Source organism: Bos mutus, chromosome 3 (assembly GCF_027580195.1).
Source record: "Bos mutus isolate GX-2022 chromosome 3, NWIPB_WYAK_1.1, whole genome shotgun sequence".
Taxonomy (NCBI): Eukaryota; Metazoa; Chordata; class Mammalia; order Artiodactyla; family Bovidae; genus Bos; species Bos mutus.
The window spans coordinates 117,959,482-117,979,100 of NC_091619.1; the positions used below are offsets into that span (position 1 = coordinate 117,959,482).

A 19,619-nucleotide genomic window follows, 5' to 3' on the forward strand; every position below is an offset into this window, starting at 1 on the left:
TATCACTTGGATCGAAGGGTGAGCAAGACGATCGCAGGCCCGCGCCTCCGGGAGTGGGGAAGCTGTACATTTCCCTACATCCTGACTTTGTATAATGCAGGTAAAGCTGGCAAAACAGTGAACGCGTTCCCCCTTTTACATGTCCGCCTGGGGTTTAGAACGCCGGCCCCCGCCAGGCGGCCCGGGGAATCGCAGGCTCCGGGCCCGCGGGCCCCGGAAGTCGCCCCTCCAGGCGCTACGCGCGCTCCCGGGCCCTCGGCCGAGCACCCGACCCGCCCGCCCGCCAGGGCCGCCCAGCCCGCCCAGCCCCCGCGCGAGGTCGCGCGCGGCCCGGCCGGAAGCCGAGGCGGGGGCCCCGCCCGGCCGGCGCCCAATCAGCGCGCGTGGCTCATTAATAGTGACTAGACGGCCCCGCCCCCGGCCCTCGCGGCGCCGCCGCCCGCGCAGACCCGGAGCGCGGCCGCGGACGAAGATGGCGACCGCCATGTACTTGGAGCACTACCTGGACAGTAAGCGCCCCGCGCACCTCCCCGGCCCGCCGCCCGCGCCCCGCCGCCCCTGCCGCGCTTCCCCGAGCGCCGGGCTCCGCGCGCGGGCCCGGGGCACGCGGGGGCGGCGGGGCGGCCGGAAGGCGGCGGGGGCGGCGGGGCGCGCGGGGCGGGCGGGGCGGCGAGGGAGGGGCGCGGGGCGGGCGGCGCGGGGCACCGCCGGCACGGCCGCGCCAATTCCAGGTGCGTCACGGCGGGGCGGGGCCGGAGCCGCGGGGCGGGGCTCGGGCGGCCCGGCCCCGCCTTGCCGACGGCCACGCCCACCTTCTTGCAGGCCCCGCCCTCCCCGCCCTTGAACCCAGCCTCCTGGGCGGGACCCCTCCCCTTATCGGCTGGGCTCCGCTCACCTCCCTGTCGGGCCCGCCCCCTCTGGCCAGGCCCCGCCCCTCCGAGCCCAGCCCGCCTTGGGGGCGGGACTGGCACACCAATGGTTGAGTCCCAATCGCCTGGGACTCTGAGTCGGGTTTGGGGGTCCCAGGGCCTCGGGGTTCTGGGTTCTGTGCCTGCTTGTGCTGTGACCTAGCTTGTGCCTCACTTCCAGGCCTCAGTTCGTGCATCTATCTGCAAGGCATGCAGGCGCAGAGGGTCACTGAGGGTACCGGTCCGTGCCCAGGGGCTGGGGGCGCTACTTACTGGCCTGGGTTAAGGTGTTCAAGGCAGGGGTCATCGTCGTGGCCAGATGTCCCGACGCGTTGCACATGTCCTCTCTGGAGAACTCCTGAGCAGGTGGCTTTTTTCCTCCACATTTCACAGAGCATGTGATGCTGCCTGCAGAAGCCACGTAGCTTGTTAAGGTCTCTTGCTTGATAGCGGCGATCCCGCATTGGAGTCCTTCGTTCTGACTCCATTCTGGCCTCCGCTGGGGCATGGCCTGGGGAGGGGGAGGCTGGTGGGTGTTGGGCCCCATGGCTCTAGAGCACTGTGCTGTACTGGGAATTTTCACAGCCCCCAGACCCCCACGTGAGGTTGTTGAGAGTAGGGATTGAACTTCTCTGGAGAAGACTGTGGTGATCCACAGGGATCACCCAGTCCTTGCCCAGCCTGAACACAGGTCCTGGGTGGGAGAGCACCCAGGTGCCTGGGGGTGGGCACTGCGGCTTACCCTCCTCTTTCCTGGTGCTTTCTGGTGGGTCCCACGAGGAGAGTCCGAGGAATATGATTCCTGGCCTTTGCGGGGCACCGTGTGAAGGCTTGGGGACAGAAGCCCCTGCTCACTCCCTAAGCACCTGCTGTGGACCAGGAATTTTCCTGGGACACGCTCTCAGATGGGGCAGGTGGAGTTTTTAAACATTCACTGGAGTTTAAAGGTCATGAAGGAGCCTAGCACATCTGAGGTGCAGGGGCACTGCTGCTGTGGGAACCCTGGGGGGTCCCACAGAGAGGCTCTGAGGGGTCCGCTTGCTGTCTGCTGAGCCGGGGAGCCCGGGGGCTTAAGCAGCAACTTTGTTTGATGAGAGGGGCCCATCCTGGCTGCAGGCAGGGGGCGGGCTTGGCCTGGACCAGGAGCCTGGCAGTGGGGACAGCAGACCAGTGTGGTGCAGGGTTGTCACTGTGCTGCCCCTCCTGGTCTGTTTGATTTTAAATAAACTCTCGTAAAATGGGAAACTCAGTCCATCTGTGGTACTGGCCCCATTTCAGGTGCTCAGGAGCCCCGTGTGGCCAGTGCCTCTGTGTTGGGCAGCTCCATCTTTGTATCACGTTCCCCCACGCAGCCCCGGTTGGCACTTCCCGGTGCCCCAAGTTCAGAGTCAAGTTTGAGGAGGACCCCGGGGTTTGGGCTTATTCGCTGGGAGGGGGTGTCTGCAAGGGAGGAGTGGCCTGGGGTCTGGGGTGGGAAGGTCGCGTGGGCGCCCTCTGTCCTCTTTGACTCTGACTTCTTGAGTTTCTGACCGGCACTCAAGCACGTCAGCCTGTACCAGGGTGTGTTCAGTGTTCAGAGCACGTCCCTGGAAAAAGATACCCTGATTCTTCTTGTTTCCGAACCCTAAGAAACAGAAGCTGGAGTGGGCTTATCCCTTGTAGCCTTGAGGTGTGAAGCTTGGAAGGTGAGTGTTTGTCCTGCTGTGTCTGTGTTTCAGGTATCGAGAACCTTCCCTGTGAGCTTCAGAGGAACTTCCAGCTGATGCGAGAGCTGGACCAGAGGACGGAAGGTGGGTGCAGGGCCCTGGGGGTGGTGCTGCGGGCGTGGGGTCATGTCTCAGAGAGAGTGCCGGGTCTGTGCAATCAGATGGAGTCCCTGGTGCTCCTACGTTTCTTCGTTATAACCCTAGTCCCCTCCTTGCAGTTAAAGTGTTTGTTACCTTCTCTTTAAAAGACTTCTCTTTTCACTCTCTGTGTGTATAGTTATATATATATATATATAGTTATACAGTGCTCTTGGATCTTTTGGTATGTAACTCCTTATTTCTAAGCAGCTCATTTTTGCTGCATTTCTTACTTTATTTCCTTTTGGTTTTAGACTTTAGCTGTTCGATTATTACAGAAAGTGAAGATTGACGTCTCTGGTTGCGCCCAGCCAGCTCATGTGCACACAGCTCCTTCCCGCCATCTCCTGGGTGTCGTGGGCCGGGGTTCACGCTGTACTGACGCTGTGTGCGTCCCCTGGGTGTCGTGGGCCGGGGTTCACGCTGTACTGACGCTGTGTGCGTCCCCTGGGTGTCGTGGGCCGGGGTTCACGCTGTACTGACGCTGTGTGCGTCCCCTGGGTGTCGTGGGCCCGGGTTCACGCTGTACTGACGCTGTGTGCGTCCCCTGGTGTGTCGTGGTCGGGTTCACGGGTTCACGCTGTACTGACGTCCCTGGGTGTCGTGGGCCGGGTTCACGCTGTACTGACCTGTGCGTCCCTGGGTGTCGTGGGCCGGGTTCACGTTCACGCTGTCGCGTCCCTGGGTGTCGTGGGTCGGGGTTCACGCTGTACTGACGCTGTGTGCGTCCCCTGGGTGTCGTGGGCCGGGGTTCACGCTGTACTGATGCTGTGTGCGTCCCCTGGGTGTCGTGGGCCGGGGTTCACGTTGTACTGACGCTGCGTGCGTCAGGGCCCCTGTATTGGTAGCGGACCATCTGCTGTGCGCACGCGCCCTGTCTGGCCTGACTTTCTCTCGGCGTCCCTCCCTGCTCTGCTGCTCGGCTGGTCTCCCACGTTCCCGGTGCGCTGCGCCAGGCACCTGCCAGGCCTCTGTGTGTCCCACACGGGGCCGCCGCAGCTCACCGGCGGGTCTGCTGTGCACGCCTTGCCCCAGGCCTTCCTCCCTCTGCTGTTCCTCCACGCGGAGCCCTGTTTGCTAGGTTGCTAAGCGTGCTGCGTCTTGATTTGCCCCTTTGTTTCAGGGGAGCCTTTTCTCTGGGAGCTCCTGGGAAAAGGGTAGAGAGGAAGGTGAATAATGTTGCGTATCTGAAACTGCAGCAGCGAGTAGTTGGCTGGGTATAGAATCCCAGATTGACGGGCATTTCCCCCAGAGCGCAGCAGGTGCTGCTGTGTCGTCTCCAGGTGGCGACTGAGACGGCCACTGTCGTTTGCATTCCTGATGCTTTGAAGATGTGATCTTTATTTCCACTTTTCTCTGTATCTGTGACGTTTGACATTTGATGATGTGCTTGGGCATGGACACTTTTTTCACACGTCGTGTTGGGCATATACTTTATGATATTGGAATAACTGGTTTTTGACTGAGGTACAGCCTTCTGAGTAGTGAATACAGAGACGTATTTTATTGTGAGATAGACCACTTACATTCAGAAATAAGCGTTCATTTCAGCTCAGTCACTCAATCATGTTAAGACTCTTTGCGACCCCATGGACTGCAGCACGCCAGGCCTCCCTGTCCATCACCAACTGCCGGAGTTCACTCAGACTCATGCCCATCAAGTCAGTGATGCCATCCAGCCATCTCATCCTCTGTCGTCCCCTTCTCCCACCTTCAATCTTTCCCAACATCAGGGTCTTTTCCAGTGAGTCAGCTCTTCACATCAGGTGGCCAAAGTATTGGAGTTTCAGCTTCAACATCAGTCCTTCCAATGAACACTCAGGACTGATCTCCTTTAGGGTGGACTGGTTGGATCTCCTTGCAGTCCAAGGGACTCTCAAGAGTCCTCTCCAACACCACAGTTCAGAAGCATCAGTTCTTCTGTGCTCAGCTTTCTTTATAGTCCAACTCTCACATCCATACATGACCACTGGAAAAACCATAGCCTTGACTAGACGGACCTTTGTTGGCAAAGTAATGTCTCTGCTCTTTAACATGCTGTCTAGGTTGGTCATCAGTTTCCTTCCAAGGAGTAAGCGTCTTTTAATTTCATGGCTGCAGTCACCATCCACAATGATTTTGCAGCCCCAAGAAGTAAAGTCTGCCACTGTTTCTCCATCTATTTGCCATGAAGTGATGGGACCAGACACCATGATGTTAGTTTTCTGAATGTTGAGCTTTAAGCCAACCTCTTCAGTCTCCTCTTTCACTTTCATCAAGAGGCTCTTTAGTTCCTCTTCACTTTCTGCCATAAGGGTGGTGTCATCTGCATATCTGAGGTTATTGATATTTCTCCCGGCAATCTTGATTCAAGCTTGTGCTTCATCCAGCCCAGCGTTTCTCATGATGTACTCTGCATAGAAGTTAAATAAGCAGGGTGACAATATATAGCCTTGACATACTCCTTTTCTTATTTGGAACCAGTCTGTTGTTCCAAGTCCAGTTCTAACTGTTGTTTCCTGACCTGCATATAGGTTTCTCAAGAGGCAGATCAGGTGGTCTGGTGTTCCCATCTCTTTCAGAATTTTCCACAGTTTATTGTGATCCACATAGTCAAAGGCTTTGGCATAGTCAATAAAGCAGAAATAGATGTTTTTCTGGAACTCTCTTGCTTTTTCGATGATGCAGCAGATGTTGGCAATTTGATCTCTGGTTCCTCTGCCTTTTCTAAATCCAGCTTGAACATCTGAAAGTTCATGGTTCACATATTGCTGAAGCCTGGCTTGGAGAATTCTGAGCATGACTTTACTAGCATGTGAGATGAGTGCAATTGTGCGGTAGTTTGAGCATTCTTTGGCATTGCCTTTCTTTGGGATTGGAATGAAAATGGACTTTTCAGTCCTGTGGCTACTGCTGAGTTTTCCAAATTTGCTGGCATATTGAGTGCAGCAGTTTAATGGCATCTTAGGATTTGAAATAGCTCAACTGGAATTCCATCACCTCCACTAGCTTTGTTCGTAGTGATGCTTCCTAAGGCCCACTTGACTTCCCATTCCAGGATGTCTGGCTCTAGGTGGGTGATCACAGCATCATGATTATCTGGGTTGTGAAGATCTTTTTTGTACAGTTCTTCTGTGTATTCTTGCCATCTCTTAATATCTTCTGCTTCTATTAGATCCATACCATTTTTGTCCTTTATCGAGCCCATCTTTGCATGAAGTGTTCCCTTGGTATCTCTAGTGTTTCCCATCCTGTTGTTTTCCTCTATTTCTTTCATTGATCGTTGAGGAAAGCTTTCTTATCTCTCCTTGCTTTTCAAAGGAACTCTGCATTCAAATCTTTGCTTTTCTCCTTTATTTTTTGCTTCTTTTCTTTTCACAGCTATTTGTAAGACCTCCTCAGACAGCCATTTTGCTTTTTTGCATTTCTTTTGCATGGGGATTGTCTTGTTCCCTGTCTCCTGTACAATGTCACAAACCTCAGTCCATAGTTCATCAGGCACTCTATCAGATCTAGTCCCTTAAATCTATTTCTCACTTCCACTGTATAATCATAAGCAATTTGATTTAGGTCATACCTGAATGGTCTAGTGGTTTTCCCTACTTTCTTCAATTTAAGTCTGAATTTTGCAGTAAGGAGTTCATGATCTGGGCCACAGTCCACTCCCGGTCTTGTTTTTGCTGACTATACAGAGCTTCTTCATCTTTGGCTGCAAAGAATATAATCAATCTGATTTGGTGTTGACCATCTGGTGATGTCCATGTGTAGAGTCTTCTCTTGTGTTGTTGGAAGAGGGTGTTTGCTATGACCAGTGCATTCTCTTGGCAAAACTCTATTAGCCTTTGTCCTGCTTCATTCCGTATTCCAAGGCCAAATTTGCCTGTTACTCCAGGTGTTTCTTGACTTCCTACTTTGCATTCCAGTCCCCTGTAATAAAAAGGACATCTTTTTTGGGTGTTAGTTCTAAAAGGTCTTGTAGGTCTTCATAGAACCATTCAACTTCAGCTTCTTCAGTGTTACTGGTTGGGGCATAGACTTGGATTATAATGATATTGAATGGTTTGCCTTGGAAACAAACAGAGATCATTCTCTTGTTCTTGAGATTGTACCCAAGTACTGGATTTCAGACTCTTTTGTTGACTATGAGGGCTACTCCATTTCTTCTGAGGGATTCCTGCCCGTAGTAGTAGATATAATGGTCATCTGAGTTAAATTCACCCATTCCAGTCTATTTTAGTTCTCTGATTCCTAGAATGTCGATGTTCACCCTTGCCATCTCCTGCTTGACCACTTCCAGTTTGCCTTGATTCATGTACCTAACATTCCAGGTTCCTAAGCTATATTGCTCTTTACAGCATCGGACCATGCTTCCATCACCAGTCACATCCACAACTGGGTGTTATTTTTGCCTTGGCTCCATCCCTTCATTCTATCTGGAGTTATTTTCCCACTGATCTCCAGTAGCATATTGGGCACCTACCAACCTGGGGAGTTCCTGTTTCAGTGTCCTATCTTTTTGCCTTTTCCTGTTCATGGGGTTCTCAAGGCAAGATTACTGAAGTGGTTTAAACATTTATAAATTGCTTAGCAAATAACACCCAGAGACCCTTTCCCCAGATGGAGAAATAGAGCCCCTGGTGCCCACGGCCTGTGAGACTCCTGAGTAGGCCCTCTTCCCCTGAGGAGTGCACCCTGAGTTATCACCTGCAAGGATGGTCTTTTCGTCTCTACACTGAAGCATTAACGCCTTCGTCTGTCTCCACCCTTAATGACCATGGAATCGTCACATTGTGTGTGTTTTCCTGCGTCGTGCTTTTCTTGGTGGGATTGGCCGGTGTTGTCGTGTCTTTTTACTGCTGGGCAGTGCTGAGAGTCGGGCACGACTGAGTGCTTTCACTTTCACTTTTCACTTGCATGCATTGGAGAATGAAATGGCAACCCACTCCAGTGTTCTTGCCTGGAGAGTCCCAGGGACAGAGGAGCCTGGTGGCTGCCATCTATGGGGTTGCACAGAGCCGGACACTACTGAAGCGACTTAGCAGCAGCAGCAGCAGCAGCAGTGCTCTGTTCTGTGAATGGACTGCAGCTTATTTATCTGTTTTATCCTAGATTTGATGTTTGAGTTGTTTCCTGTTATCTGTAGTTAAGGCCATTTTCCCATGTGTATCCTGGCCTCCGAATCTTTAGGGTATGTCCCTGACAGTAGCATGCTGGTCACAGGTGAGGTGAGCACATCATTTATTCAAACAGGGACTCTTGAGAGCCCAGGGAGGCACAGTGAGCCCTTGCTGGGCAGCAGCATACACTGGGTTGTCCTGGGCACCCTGCCCCGGTCAGGGTGTCTGCCCGCGGCCCTGACCCACAGTGTCTGGGAAGGCTGTTCCCCTTGCCACAACAGGCAGCCAGTTCGAGCCAACTACTTCTTGGCTGGAACTTGCCATCGTCAGGCTTTATTGGTTGCCGGTCTGGTGAGCTTGTCCTGGATCGCACGCGGGAAATAGCTCTTCAACCATTTCTCTCTCAGATAAGAAAGCTGAGATTGACATCCTGGCTGCAGAGTACATCTCCACCGTGAAGACTCTTTCCTCGGACCAGCGAGTGGAGCACCTGCAGAAGATCCAGAGTGCCTACAACAAGTGCAAGGAGTACAGCGACGACAAGGTGCAGCTGGCCATGCAGACCTATGAGATGGTGAGTGCGGGCTGCCCCAGGCACACGCCGCGCCCCACGCGGCGGGGAACGCTGCCCAGAGCGGCAGGGCAGGCAGAGGCCAGGCTGGGGCCGAGCGATGCAGCTCGCGAAGGTGCGCCGTGGAGGGACCTGCCTCCCGGGGGCGTTGGTGTAGTCTCGTGCTCTGTGGCCTTTCGGCTGGTTCAGTTATGTGTGTGTATATATATATATTTTTGCTGTTTGTTTTTATCAGCTTTAGGTGAGGCCCTAGGGCTTGCTCTGGCGACCTCCCTCTCAGGTCTGCCTCACTTGAGGCTCATGAAGTGGCACATATGGGGTTCTGTCTGAGGTGCCCCATCCTCACCTCCCACAGCAAGAAATAGTGATTTATCAAAGCCCGAATTCAGTTGTGTTTGAGAAAGAAGCCTCTCGAAGGAGAGCTTAATGCTTATGTTTGGGGTTTTGATGCTGTAAAGCAGTAAGTCCTTTGAGTAAGCAGCCTGTCTTCCTGAGAGTTCGGTGGGATCAGCATCCTTAAGGCACTCCCATTTTCTCAGCTGTGTAACGAAGCTGAGGACTCTGGTTCACTCTGACGGGGCCATGTGGTTCCCGCTTGGGAAGCTGCCACAGGGGGCGATGGGTGGCCGTCACTGCCGGCAGGCGCTTTTCTTGTGATGACCCTGCAGCTGCTCAGCAGGAGCGTCCCCTCCCTTGTTATCCTGTGTGGTCATGGGTGACGGGTGATGTCCCACCTCTTTCTCCTTCCTTCCAGCTCCATCCGGAACCTAGAACTTAAGTCGTTTTCTCCTTAAGGACCTGTGCACACTTCACATTTTACGTTAAGTTTCGGTATCTAGTGTCCTTAGCCCTTACTCCACGTCTCACAGCTGTTTCTCATCCCTTCAAGGTTTTCTCCCCAGTAGGCTTTATTCTCGGAGAAGGCAATGGCACCCCACTCCAGTACTCTTGCCTGGAAAATCCCAGGGACAGGGGAGCCTGGTGGGCTGTAGTCCATGAGGTCGCACAGAGTTGGACACAACTGAAGCGACTCAGCAGCAGCAGGCTTTATTCTGTTGATGGGTCATATGTGGGGAAAAAAGACCTTTGCATCAACTAGGAAGTAGTGGGCCTTGTTCTAGCAGAGCTTCGTTAATTCAGGACTCAGCCTAGGGCAGACAGCATTCTTTGGCTGACGCTGGGAACGTTTGTGATTCCCAGGGCGTTTTGCCCTGAGAGCCACGCGGATTGTGTGAGTGTCCTTCCGTGCAGGTGGACAAGCACATCCGGAGGCTGGATGCAGACCTGGCTCGCTTTGAGGCGGACCTGAAGGACAAGCTGGAGGGCAGCGACTTCGAGAGTGCTGGAGGACGGGGGCTAAAAAGCAAGTCTTAATTTTTCTTCATTTTGTTACTATTAACCTTGGAGTTTTGAAGAGTTTTGTCTGATAAGTGTGTTAGGGATATCATGGTAAATACTTTATTTGGGTAAACCTTGTCCTGCCTCAGGAATTCTGTGAACAAAGTTGGGGTCTTTCTTGTTTCAGAAGGTCGAGGTCAGAAAGAAAAGAGGGGCTCCAGGGGTCGTGGTAGGAGGACCTCAGAAGATGACACCCCAAAGAAGAAGAAGCATAAAGGAGGGTGAGAGGTGCTTTTTTTCTTTTTCCCCAGAGAACGTTGGTGTTTGCTCAGGATGATACCACCAGTTACTGCTGAGGCTGCAGACGTGCTCACCTGAGCAGGTGTGCCGTGGCCCCTCCCCCCTCACCTGTGTTAGGTGTGCTGATCTGATATCCTTCTGAATCCGAGGTTCCACATCCAAGGGTCACATAATACTGTAGCACGTATTTACTGAAAAAAATCTACACATAGGTGGAATCACCCAGTTCAGACCCATGTTGCTCAAGGATCAGCTGTTAATTTCACATATTGTGATTTTTGTTCTAGAACATCATTTGACTCCTTTTTTTTGTTTTACAGATTTTAGTTCTGTTTTGAAACGTCTCCATACATGAATGTCTTAGTTACGCTTCTTCCGTAACATGTATCTAAAGCCCTTCTTTGTTCATCTAAACACCCAGTCTGCTGTACATTTGATGCTTTTTGCACACGCACCTCCTGGTTGGTGGTGTTTAGCCTCTTATATCATGTCTGACTCTCTACAACCCTGTGGACTCTGCCCACCAGGCTTTTCTGTCCATGGGATTTCCCAGGCAAGAACCTGCCGACTAGGGATCAAACCCATGTCTGCTGCATTGGCAGGCGGCTTCTTTACTGCTGACCCAGCAGAAAAGCCCTCCTGGTGACCACTCCTGTGTTCTTGGTTCCTTAGGGCACACGGTTTTCTCCTCGTCTGACCTTGCGGGCGTACGCAGGTCGTGGAGAGGGCAGCGCCTGCGCTTCCCAGAGGGCTCGCCCTCGTGTGGCGCAGGTGGACGGAGCTGGGTGGGGGATGGTGGAAAGGTGGTGAGGCGGGGAAGCCACAGCGCCTGTCTGCCGCCTGCGGGCGAGGCTCTCCTGCTGCTCCCCGGGTTGGTCACGGGGCCTGGGAAGCTGGCTGGTTGGAGTCCAGGGGCTGGGCTCTGCAGCCTCTGTGTGGCAGGGTTCGGTAGATGGACCGTGGGTGTGGCTGTGGGCAGGTCCTGCGGTGTCAGAGCGGTCCCGTGGGCAGCAAGGCCTCCGCTGCACCCAGCAGGTGCTGCCTGCCCCCTGCCCTCCACAGCCCTCGCGTGTCTGTACCCATGACACGGTGGTGTGCGGGCTTGCCTTTCCCCGTGGTGGCAGGGCTTCCTGCTCCTTCCTGCTCAGGACCTGGGATCAGGCGGGCATCCTCTTGTGTCCCTTTGTCTCCACGAGTCCCCTTGGAGGGATGAGACTCCAGCTCCCGAGTGCAGGGGCGCCTCCCCGGGGGGCACGTGCCTGGCCGCGCAGAGCCCGGGTGAGCCCCGTGGTCCCAGCACCCTGAGGGCCCGCAGCGTTCCCTTGGCCGCTGTCCGTATCACAGCGGGTGAGCTGGGGCCGTCGGGGGCGACATGGCCGGAGCCCTCGGTGAGGAGGCTGGGCCCAGTGGCCCTCCTGAACCGCATCATCCCCGCGGCCGCCTGGCCGAGCACAGGACCCCGCAGGCCGAGAGAGAGCCCCTGGCGGCGGGCCCGTCTGTGGCTGTGCTTGAAGCAGTTGGAAAGCCCCGGGTCGAGCTACGTCTCTCTGATGTTTACAGAGAGGAAGTCTCTTCTCAGAGATGGATACAGAGTCCTCACAGAGGAGGCCTCAGAGCGTCCCTGCCGACGTGGGCCGTGTCAGGGGGCCGGGGTGCAGCTGACTGGGGCGCGGTGCCCGAGGAAGGGGCGAGCAGTCAGTCACTCTGGGACCTGGATCCTTTCCGTTTACCCGGTCGGTGCCTTCACGTCGCCTGGTCGGCCGCTGCCTCTTAGCTTTCCCTTTGCTGGTTCCTCCTGTGATGCGCCATCTCTTTAGCAGATGAATATCTGAACACACCTGTACTTTTTACCTGGGGGTAAGGGAGGGAGGGTTTTCCTTCTGTACTGATGGGAAAGTACTGTTTCACTCACTGAGCTCATGGGATTTTTTTAGAAGGCTGAAACCCACATGAGTCGATTCCCCCCGAGCCCCTTCCCTCCCTGCAGCTGTGGTGCCATGGGCAGCGGTCTTGGGGGTGGCCTGGGTGCTGTGGGGGCTTGGGAGTGGTGCGGGCAGCCGCTGGGTGCAGGGTGGTGGGCTGCTTCCTGGGGCCAGCAGGTGAAGTGGCCCCGAGGATGGGGTGGCTCTGGTGCCGCTTGGTTCCCGAGAGGCAGAGCCCAGGGGAGGCTGGGGGCAAGGTCGCCTGCAGTTCTGGGCTGAAGGTGCCAGTGGAGTCGGGCGGTGGGCGGAGCTGCAGGGCTGCACGGACACCGGGTATCCGGGTGGGCTCGGGGGTGCTCTCGGGTGTCGCACTGGTGGTCATGCCGTCGGCCTTAGGGCAGGGGTGGGGCTGGAGCAGGCCTGCTCGCTGGGCGACTGCTCTGCACACGTGAACACCTGCTCCACACTGGCCCGCGCTGCTTGGCCGCGCCCTTGCCGGGCGCCCTTGGGGTCAGTTTGTCCCCAACCCCCCGCCTGTCGCCCCCGCAGGTCAGAGTTCACCGACACCATCCTATCTGTGCACCCCTCTGACGTGCTGGACATGCCCGTGGACCCGAACGAGCCCACCTACTGCCTCTGCCACCAGGTGTCCTACGGGGAGATGATCGGCTGCGACAACCCAGACGTGAGCATGGGCCGGGCCGGGCCGGGCTGGGCAGCGGGCGGGAGGGCGGCACTGACCACCGCCTCTGTACGAGAGTGCGGGCCGCAGGCCAGGTGGGTGGGCGGCGGGCGGGCGGCACTGACCGCTTGCTCCCTCTCCCTGCAGTGCCCCATCGAGTGGTTTCACTTTGCCTGTGTGGACCTGACCACGAAGCCCAAAGGAAAATGGTCAGTATGGCGCCAGCCTTGTTTGTGGGCTGGGCGGGGGGGCCTGCCTGCTGCGCCCGTCCTGGTGCCTGGGGCTGAGCTGCAGAGGCACAGCTCCCTGCCTTACCCAGGGTTGTGGCTGTCATCACCGCTGTGTGACAGTGACCTCGAGTCACATGGGTTTGAACCACTTCCACGCGGCTGTTTCTCAGTGGTAAACACCACAGTACCGCGAGCTCCCTGGTGGGCGGAACCCGCGGATGCGGAACCCGGGTGTGAGGAGCCGTGGGTGGGGACGGCTGCTGGCGCCCTGACCCCCGCCTTGTGCAAGGTGGGCCTCCCTCCGACAGCAGCCGCTCTGGCTCTCGAGGGAGGCAGAGGTGACTGTAGGTCTAGACAAGGCAGGAAGGACTCTCCCTGGGGAAGCTCTGATGGCAGCTGAGGGCCAGGCTCGGGCTGGGCGCCCCTGGAGCCGGGGCCTCCGTCCCGGGGGAGGTGTGGGCGGCCGCAGCTCTGCTGTGTGTGAGAGCCTGGTCCCACTGGCTGGGCCGAGCACAGGCCTGGGGACGCTGCCCCCCGTGCTTCCACCTGTTCCCGGCTCCCTCCAGTGACACCGTGTGTGGACACGGAGCATGGGCTGCTTGAGGGACGTCCGCGTCATCTGCCTGCAGTGGACGGCTGGGCGGGGGCTGCAGGCACATCTCAGAGCCACGCGTGGTGTCCACCCGGCCAGGCCCTGGCAGGCAGAGCCAGCGGAATCTGGTGGCCCGGAGCAGGCTCAGTGTGGGATGGGGTGGGGTCCTGTGCTGAGCCCCCCGGGAAGAAGGGGAGTGTGGGCTAGCTCTGGGGCGGGAGGCAGGCAGGGCGACTTGGGTTTGATTTTGGACGTGGTGGGTTTGAGTTGTTTGCAGGACTTTGCTGGTAGGTGCTAGAAGATTGTTCCCTACTGTGTGGGCGCGGTTCAGGGAGCAGCACACGCTGGGCGGACGTGGGGCGGGGCCGGGTGGGGTGGGGCCCACCCGCCAGCCGCTTGACCCTTGGCCTCCCTGTCTCCCTTCAGAGGGGGCAGAGTACAGGCGGCTTCCCACCTGGTCTGCGTCCTGAGCCTGCATCCGAGCCTGTGCTCTGTGACCCTCAGTGCAGTGAGGCTTCTGGCCCCCCACCCTGGGGCGGGCGGGCTGCGGTCAGGCCCCAGACCAAGTGCTGGGAGCCAGGGTTCGGGAGGCCGCATCGTAGGCGCGTCAGCTGTTCCCTAGGAGGGGCCTCGGGAAGCTGTGTGCACAGGGTCGTGGGGCCGCTGAGCCCCCTGGGGCAGGGCAGGGGTCTGCGCCTGCCTGGCGGGGCTGCCTGGCACCTCCAGCGTGCCCCCTCGAGTGCTCGCTTCCTGTGTGGTCCCATGGGCCCTGTGCTCGCACCGGGAGCGCTGCTGAGCTTGGGCGACAGGAGTGCTCGAGTGTGCACGCCGCTCGCTCGCTGACTCAGGTCTTCCCTGGCCTCAGCACGGACGTCGGGCAGACCTCCCCCCACGGCAGGGTTGCGCCATCTGCGTCTGGGTCTCCGTGCCGGCACCGTGGCCACAGCGTCCCGCTGTCCCGGGAGACCGGGAGATGGGGCCTGGCCTCCCGCCTTCCGGGGCCCCTGACGGCGCCTTTCTCGTCACAGGTTCTGTCCCCGCTGTGTTCAGGAGAGGAGGAAGAAGAAGTGAGGCCGGGGCGGACGCTGGGCAAGACGAGCGCGTTAGCGTGTTCCCTCATTCATGTTGCAATATTTTACATTTATTTTAAAACTACCTTGTTTCCAACGATATTTAATAACTCAACGGCCAGTTGTCATTCTGGATGTTTCCTTGAACAGACGAGAAGCCACCTGAGCCCTGTTGCACAGAGAAGCAATCTTAGGGGACTTGCCACAGTGACTCAGATCTCGTGACTTTTGTACAGACCCCAGGCCCTGAGCATGGTGGTCACCCCTGGTGGCCCCGGGACTCCGTGGGGTGCGTGGCTGGTGCACTGCCGTCGCGTCGCATTTGGAGCCATGAGCCCTGGCGTCTGGCTGGCTTCCTGGGGCGGCTTGCCAAGGCCCCAGTGCCACCGCGGGCACCTCTGAGCCTTGCTGGGAGCCCAGGGTGCGCCCGGAAGTGCCAGCTCTCCCCGGGGGTTCCGCCTCGCTGTGCACTGCCTTTGCGTTTGAACTGCCTGTTCCCTCCATGAGGGGTTTTCTTTCCGGAGTAAACAACTCACCACTAGCAAACGGGCTGTGGGTGCCGTGACCGGTACGGATAAGAGACGGTCGAGCGGAAGGCCGATGGCCCGTTTCTCCGGGAATTCTGACTCTGTGCTGTGAAGATGAGTTATCGTGGTAGCGTGAAGATAGTGGTCTGTGTGAGTATGAAGTGAGCCCAGGCTGCCGGGAGCTGACCTGAGGCCTGCTGACTTGCACAGCAGGTCAGCCGCTTAGACTGAGAGGTGACTATTATGTGATGTGATTTCTGAGCCTCCCGTGCCGCAGGAGCAGTTCTGCACGAAGTGAGGAAACCCGCGTGTCTTTACTCCCCAATCAGCACGTGGTCTTGGACCCGCCTTGCTGGTCACAGTGTGGGTGGTCCAGGCGTGGACGCCCTGCGTGGCTTCTGCAGGCATCCTGTCCCCTGAGGCCGTCCAGGCGTGTGTTTGGAAGACGGTGGGCATGGTGGCTCTGCCTCAGGCCCGGGGTCCGCGACAGACTGGAGGCCCAGCTTCCCGGCGTGGACAAAGCACATCCTGTCTGTGAGGAGGGCCATCGACAGGAACCCACCTGCTTCCCCCTGACAGCCGCCCGTCCTGTGCGCTTCCGAGAGAGGAGACAGCGGGCAGGAGCCGCAGAGGCCGTGTCCTGTGGGGCCACTGCCCGCGGGGCAGCTACCATCCGGCAGGCGACGGGGGCCACCCTGGGTCTGCATCCGAGCGCCCTGCGTCTGACCCAGTCCTTGCCAGAGGGAGCTGGGAGGCGGCGGGCGGTCTGTGCAGCGTGTGGCCCCCGGGGCTCCCGTGGGCCGGTGCGGGGTCTGGCCGCGGCTGCCCCTCGGCCCCGGGCTCGTCCCGGCCACGCAACGTTCCTGAGGAAGGGCCCGCTGGCACCCTCAGCCTCTGCCTTGGCTGGAAACCCTGGGGGAGTTGGTGTTTAGTAACTTAGGTTTTTGTTAGCATGGATGTTTAAAGATTAGGGGAGTAAATTGTGGAAAAGTTTTTTTTCACTCCTTTACCAGTTTTTGTGGAGAAGATAGGTAAGTACAGTACACTTGTGGTGATTCCTCATACGCTCATTTCACCTTCCACCCATTCACACCACTGTGCCCACGGGACGGGGGATTTGTGGACACAGGTGGACGGCGGTCCTGAGCCTCAGCGGGGTGCCTGCCGCCCTGGCCGTTCCCCAGGAGGGTGACTGACTTCCCTGCTGGAAGCTTTCGTTTAAAGTTGGCTGGTGTTGCCCTGCTTGTCACCGTGTAATGTGCCATCTGTGCACCTTTTTGGGAAAGTTTCTGTGCTTATATGTTTCCAGTGTTTACTTTTGCTGGTTACAGTAATATCACTGAAATAACATGCACGTAGCTTTGGAGAAAATGGAAAACACGAGCAGGAGAGAGAGGGTCCCGGGACGTTTTTGGGCCCCGGCCGAATGCCTCCTGACCATGCCGCTGCCCGCGAGGCGGAAGATGCGGGGGAGGCCCTGTGGTCGGGAGCGTCCGGCCCGCGCTGCTCGCCCCTCGCCTGCCGCCCCCGTCAGGACGAGACGCTCGCTGGTCTCGGGCGCTGGCGCCGGGGGCAGGCTGGCACTGCCGCAGCATTCCTGAGCCAGCGAGGGCGCGGGCACCCAGGGTCCTCGGAGTCTGCTTGTGAGGGAAGAGACTTCTCGTGCAGAGAAGTGGCGCCGTCCGTCTCCAGTGCTGCTCGTACCCATCAGCAGTGGTTGAAACATCCACTGGTTTTCCCGCAGGAGAGCATGCGCTGCGTAGTAGGAGCAGGTGTTAAGCCGTGCCCCCGCCTCTGCGGCGGAGCTTGAGGGGCTCACGGCTGGCACACAAGGCCTGTGACTGTCCCTGCCGCGGGCTGGGCCCCTGAGCAGGCGGACGCGATCCTGGTGCTGGCAGGGCCACCTGAGCCGGGCGGCCCCCGTCTGCCCCAAGGCGGCAGCCTTCCGGATGCAGCTCCTGGGCAGTTGCGGGGGCGTGTGGGGCACTGGCCGGCTGCCTGTCAGTCCTGCCTCCTGACCCGTCGCCGGCAGCCCTCGGCCAGGACTGCTTAGAGCAATAACACTGTCCAAGGAGCAGCTTCCCCGCGTGCCAGGGACTGCCCTGTGCGGGGCTGGGACACTTAGCGTTTCAGGCTTTCCTCGGCTTTTTGTGAACAGTGTGGTTGGTCTTCATTACCTGTGCCGAGAGGAATTTTAAAGTGGGAAGTCTAAGAAAAGCGTTCTCATTCAGGAGAGAGCTCTGTGAAGTTTCCTCCCCGCTGGTATGTATCTGTGGTGTTCATCTTACCACATCTCATCCAAAAGATGGTGCAGCTTTAACCTGAACGTTACGTTGTGTTTTCAAGGAATTATTATTGATGTTCTCTTTGTAAAAGAAAGAAATATTGTAAATCTTTTTATTAAATGATGTAAAGATGTATATCTGTATTTTTGGATCATGTTATAGATGATGGATATATTGTTTAACGAATAAAGTATTTTTTGGAACAAACATTTGAGAATGCATCATTTCTGGAAATAAGACTTCAGCATCGTGTCGAGAGCTGGGACCGGATGCCGTGTGGACTCTTGAAGGGGGCGTGCAGTGGGCAGAGTGGGTGAGTCCCGCCGGGGCCTGGGTGGGATCCTGGGCCTCAGCTGTCTCATGGCGTCCGAAGGCAGTCCCAAGCTCATGAGAAAGACGTGTTCTTAGTCAGGGCACTGGGGGTCGCTTCCTAGGGGCATAAGGTGTCTCCTCTGGAACAGAAGCTTCGCCTTCTAGACCTGCTTGGGTGCCAGGGCCCTGTGGGAACTAAACCTCTCTGAGGACATTTCCTTGACGAGTGCTAACAGTCCGCATCCAGAAAGCCAGCTCCGTCACCACGGTGAAAGCATGGCTGGGCACCCATTTCCAGATGACGCCCCGTTCCCAGACTTGGGTCCTTGCTGGAAGGGAGGCTGTGGCTCTGGAGGAGGGCCTGTGACCTGCCTCTGCCCTCACTGTCCCCCACGTGCCCCAGGGGTGCCTGCCTGGGAGGAGGAGGAGGCTGGGCGCTTTGCTGCGGGGGTGGGGAGCTCAGGTGCATTGCTGCGGGTTCCCAGGGGCCAGGATGCCACTGGTCTGTGGTCAGAGTGAGGTCTGTGGTGATCGGGTGGTAAGGTGACATTGTTCTGGATGGCTGCCCAGGCCCCTCTGGTTACCTTCCCAGTGTCTGTGTCATTCAAATAGATGGACTTGACCACTGGCAGGATGGCCACGCCGACCTGTGGAGTGAGGACTGTCATGGTAGGAAGGGCCAGGGGGAAGTCTCTAGAGTGTTCTCTCCCTGCCGGAGCATAACCCAAAGGCAGGGTGTGTCCTAGCGTGCCCCCACTGATTCACTGTGAAGAGGCAGGCAGGTCTTAGGGAAGAAGGTTTAGAGGTGGTGAGACCCCCGCTGCAGCTGCTGTTCCTGACAAGGCATCCTTACCGGAGCAGAACACACGCTCTTGGCAGGCGGCAGGTGCTGGTTGTTGATCCAGTCCTTGCTTGTACTCTCTGCCAATCTGCAGGGACCACCTGGATCTCAGTTCTACTTGGCAGAACCTGCAGCACACCTTCCCAACCCAGCCTTGAGCCATGTACACACTCTGTCTGTCGTGCCCTCGGCCAGGGGTCATCATCTTAGTGTCCCACAGAACGTCCCTCCTGTCTGCTGCACCGAGGACTCTGGAGCTGGTGAGCCAGACATGTCCTGGAGCCGCCTCGGTAGGACACGGGGGCCAGAGGGTGGGAATAGAACTCTGCTCTGGGTACCAGTGACCATGTCAGCCAGCAAAGGGTAGACGTCTGAATACTGGAACCATTTAATGGAGGATATCCAAGGGCTTTTCCTTTTTTCACAGCTATTTGTAAGGCCTCCCCAGACAGCTATTTGGCTTTTTTGCATTTCTTTTCCATGGGGATGGTCTTGATCCCTGTCTCCTGGACAATGCCACGAACCTCATTCCATAGTTCATCAGGCACTCTATCTATCAGATCTAGGCCCTTAAATCTATTTCTCACTTCCACTGTATAATCATAAGGGATTTGATTTAGGTCATACCTGAATGGTCTAGTGGTTTTCCCTACTTTCTTCAATTTAAGTCTGAATTTGGCAATAAGGAGTTCATGATCTGAGCCACATTCAGCTCCTGGTCTTGTTTTTGCTGACTGTATAAAGCTTCTCCATCTTTGGCTGCAAAGAATAAAATCAATCTGATTTCGGTGTTGACCATCTGGTGATGTCCATGTATAGAGTCTTCTCTTGTGTTGTTGGAAGAGGGTGTTTGTTATGACCACTGCGTTCTCTTGGCAAAACTCTATTAGTCTTTGCCCTGCTTCATTCTGTATTCCAAGGCCAAATTTGCCTGTTACTCCAGGTGTTTCTTGACTTCCTACTTTTGCATTCCAGTCCCCTATAATGAAAAGGACATCTTTTTTGGGTGTTGGTTCTAGAAGGTCTTGTAGGTCTTCATAGAACCGTTCAACTTCAGCTTCTTCAGTGTTACTGGTTGGGGCATAGACTTGGATTACTGTG

General features: G+C 56.8%; 1 protein-coding gene across 3 annotated transcripts; it reads left to right on the forward strand.

Moving 5' to 3' along the window:
• Positions 1 to 400: 400 nt before the first annotated feature.
• ING5 (inhibitor of growth family member 5) lies at positions 401 to 17,572 on the forward strand. Of its 3 annotated transcripts, none has more exons than XM_070368684.1 (8): positions 401 to 509; positions 2,627 to 2,698; positions 8,256 to 8,422; positions 9,671 to 9,782; positions 9,945 to 10,038; positions 12,529 to 12,664; positions 12,809 to 12,870; positions 14,512 to 17,572. In XM_070368684.1, the coding sequence occupies exons 1-8, from the start codon at positions 473 to 475 to the stop codon at positions 14,552 to 14,554; spliced, it is 723 nt and encodes a 240-aa protein (XP_070224785.1). In that variant the 5' UTR covers positions 401 to 472; the 3' UTR covers positions 14,555 to 17,572. The 3 variants fall into 3 exon arrangements, with proteins under 3 accessions (XP_070224785.1, XP_070224787.1, XP_070224786.1); XM_070368686.1 differs by having other exon boundaries at positions 468 to 486; XM_070368685.1 differs by lacking the exon at positions 401 to 509 and adding an exon at positions 752 to 1,274.
• Positions 17,573 to 19,619: the final 2,047 nt, after the last annotated feature.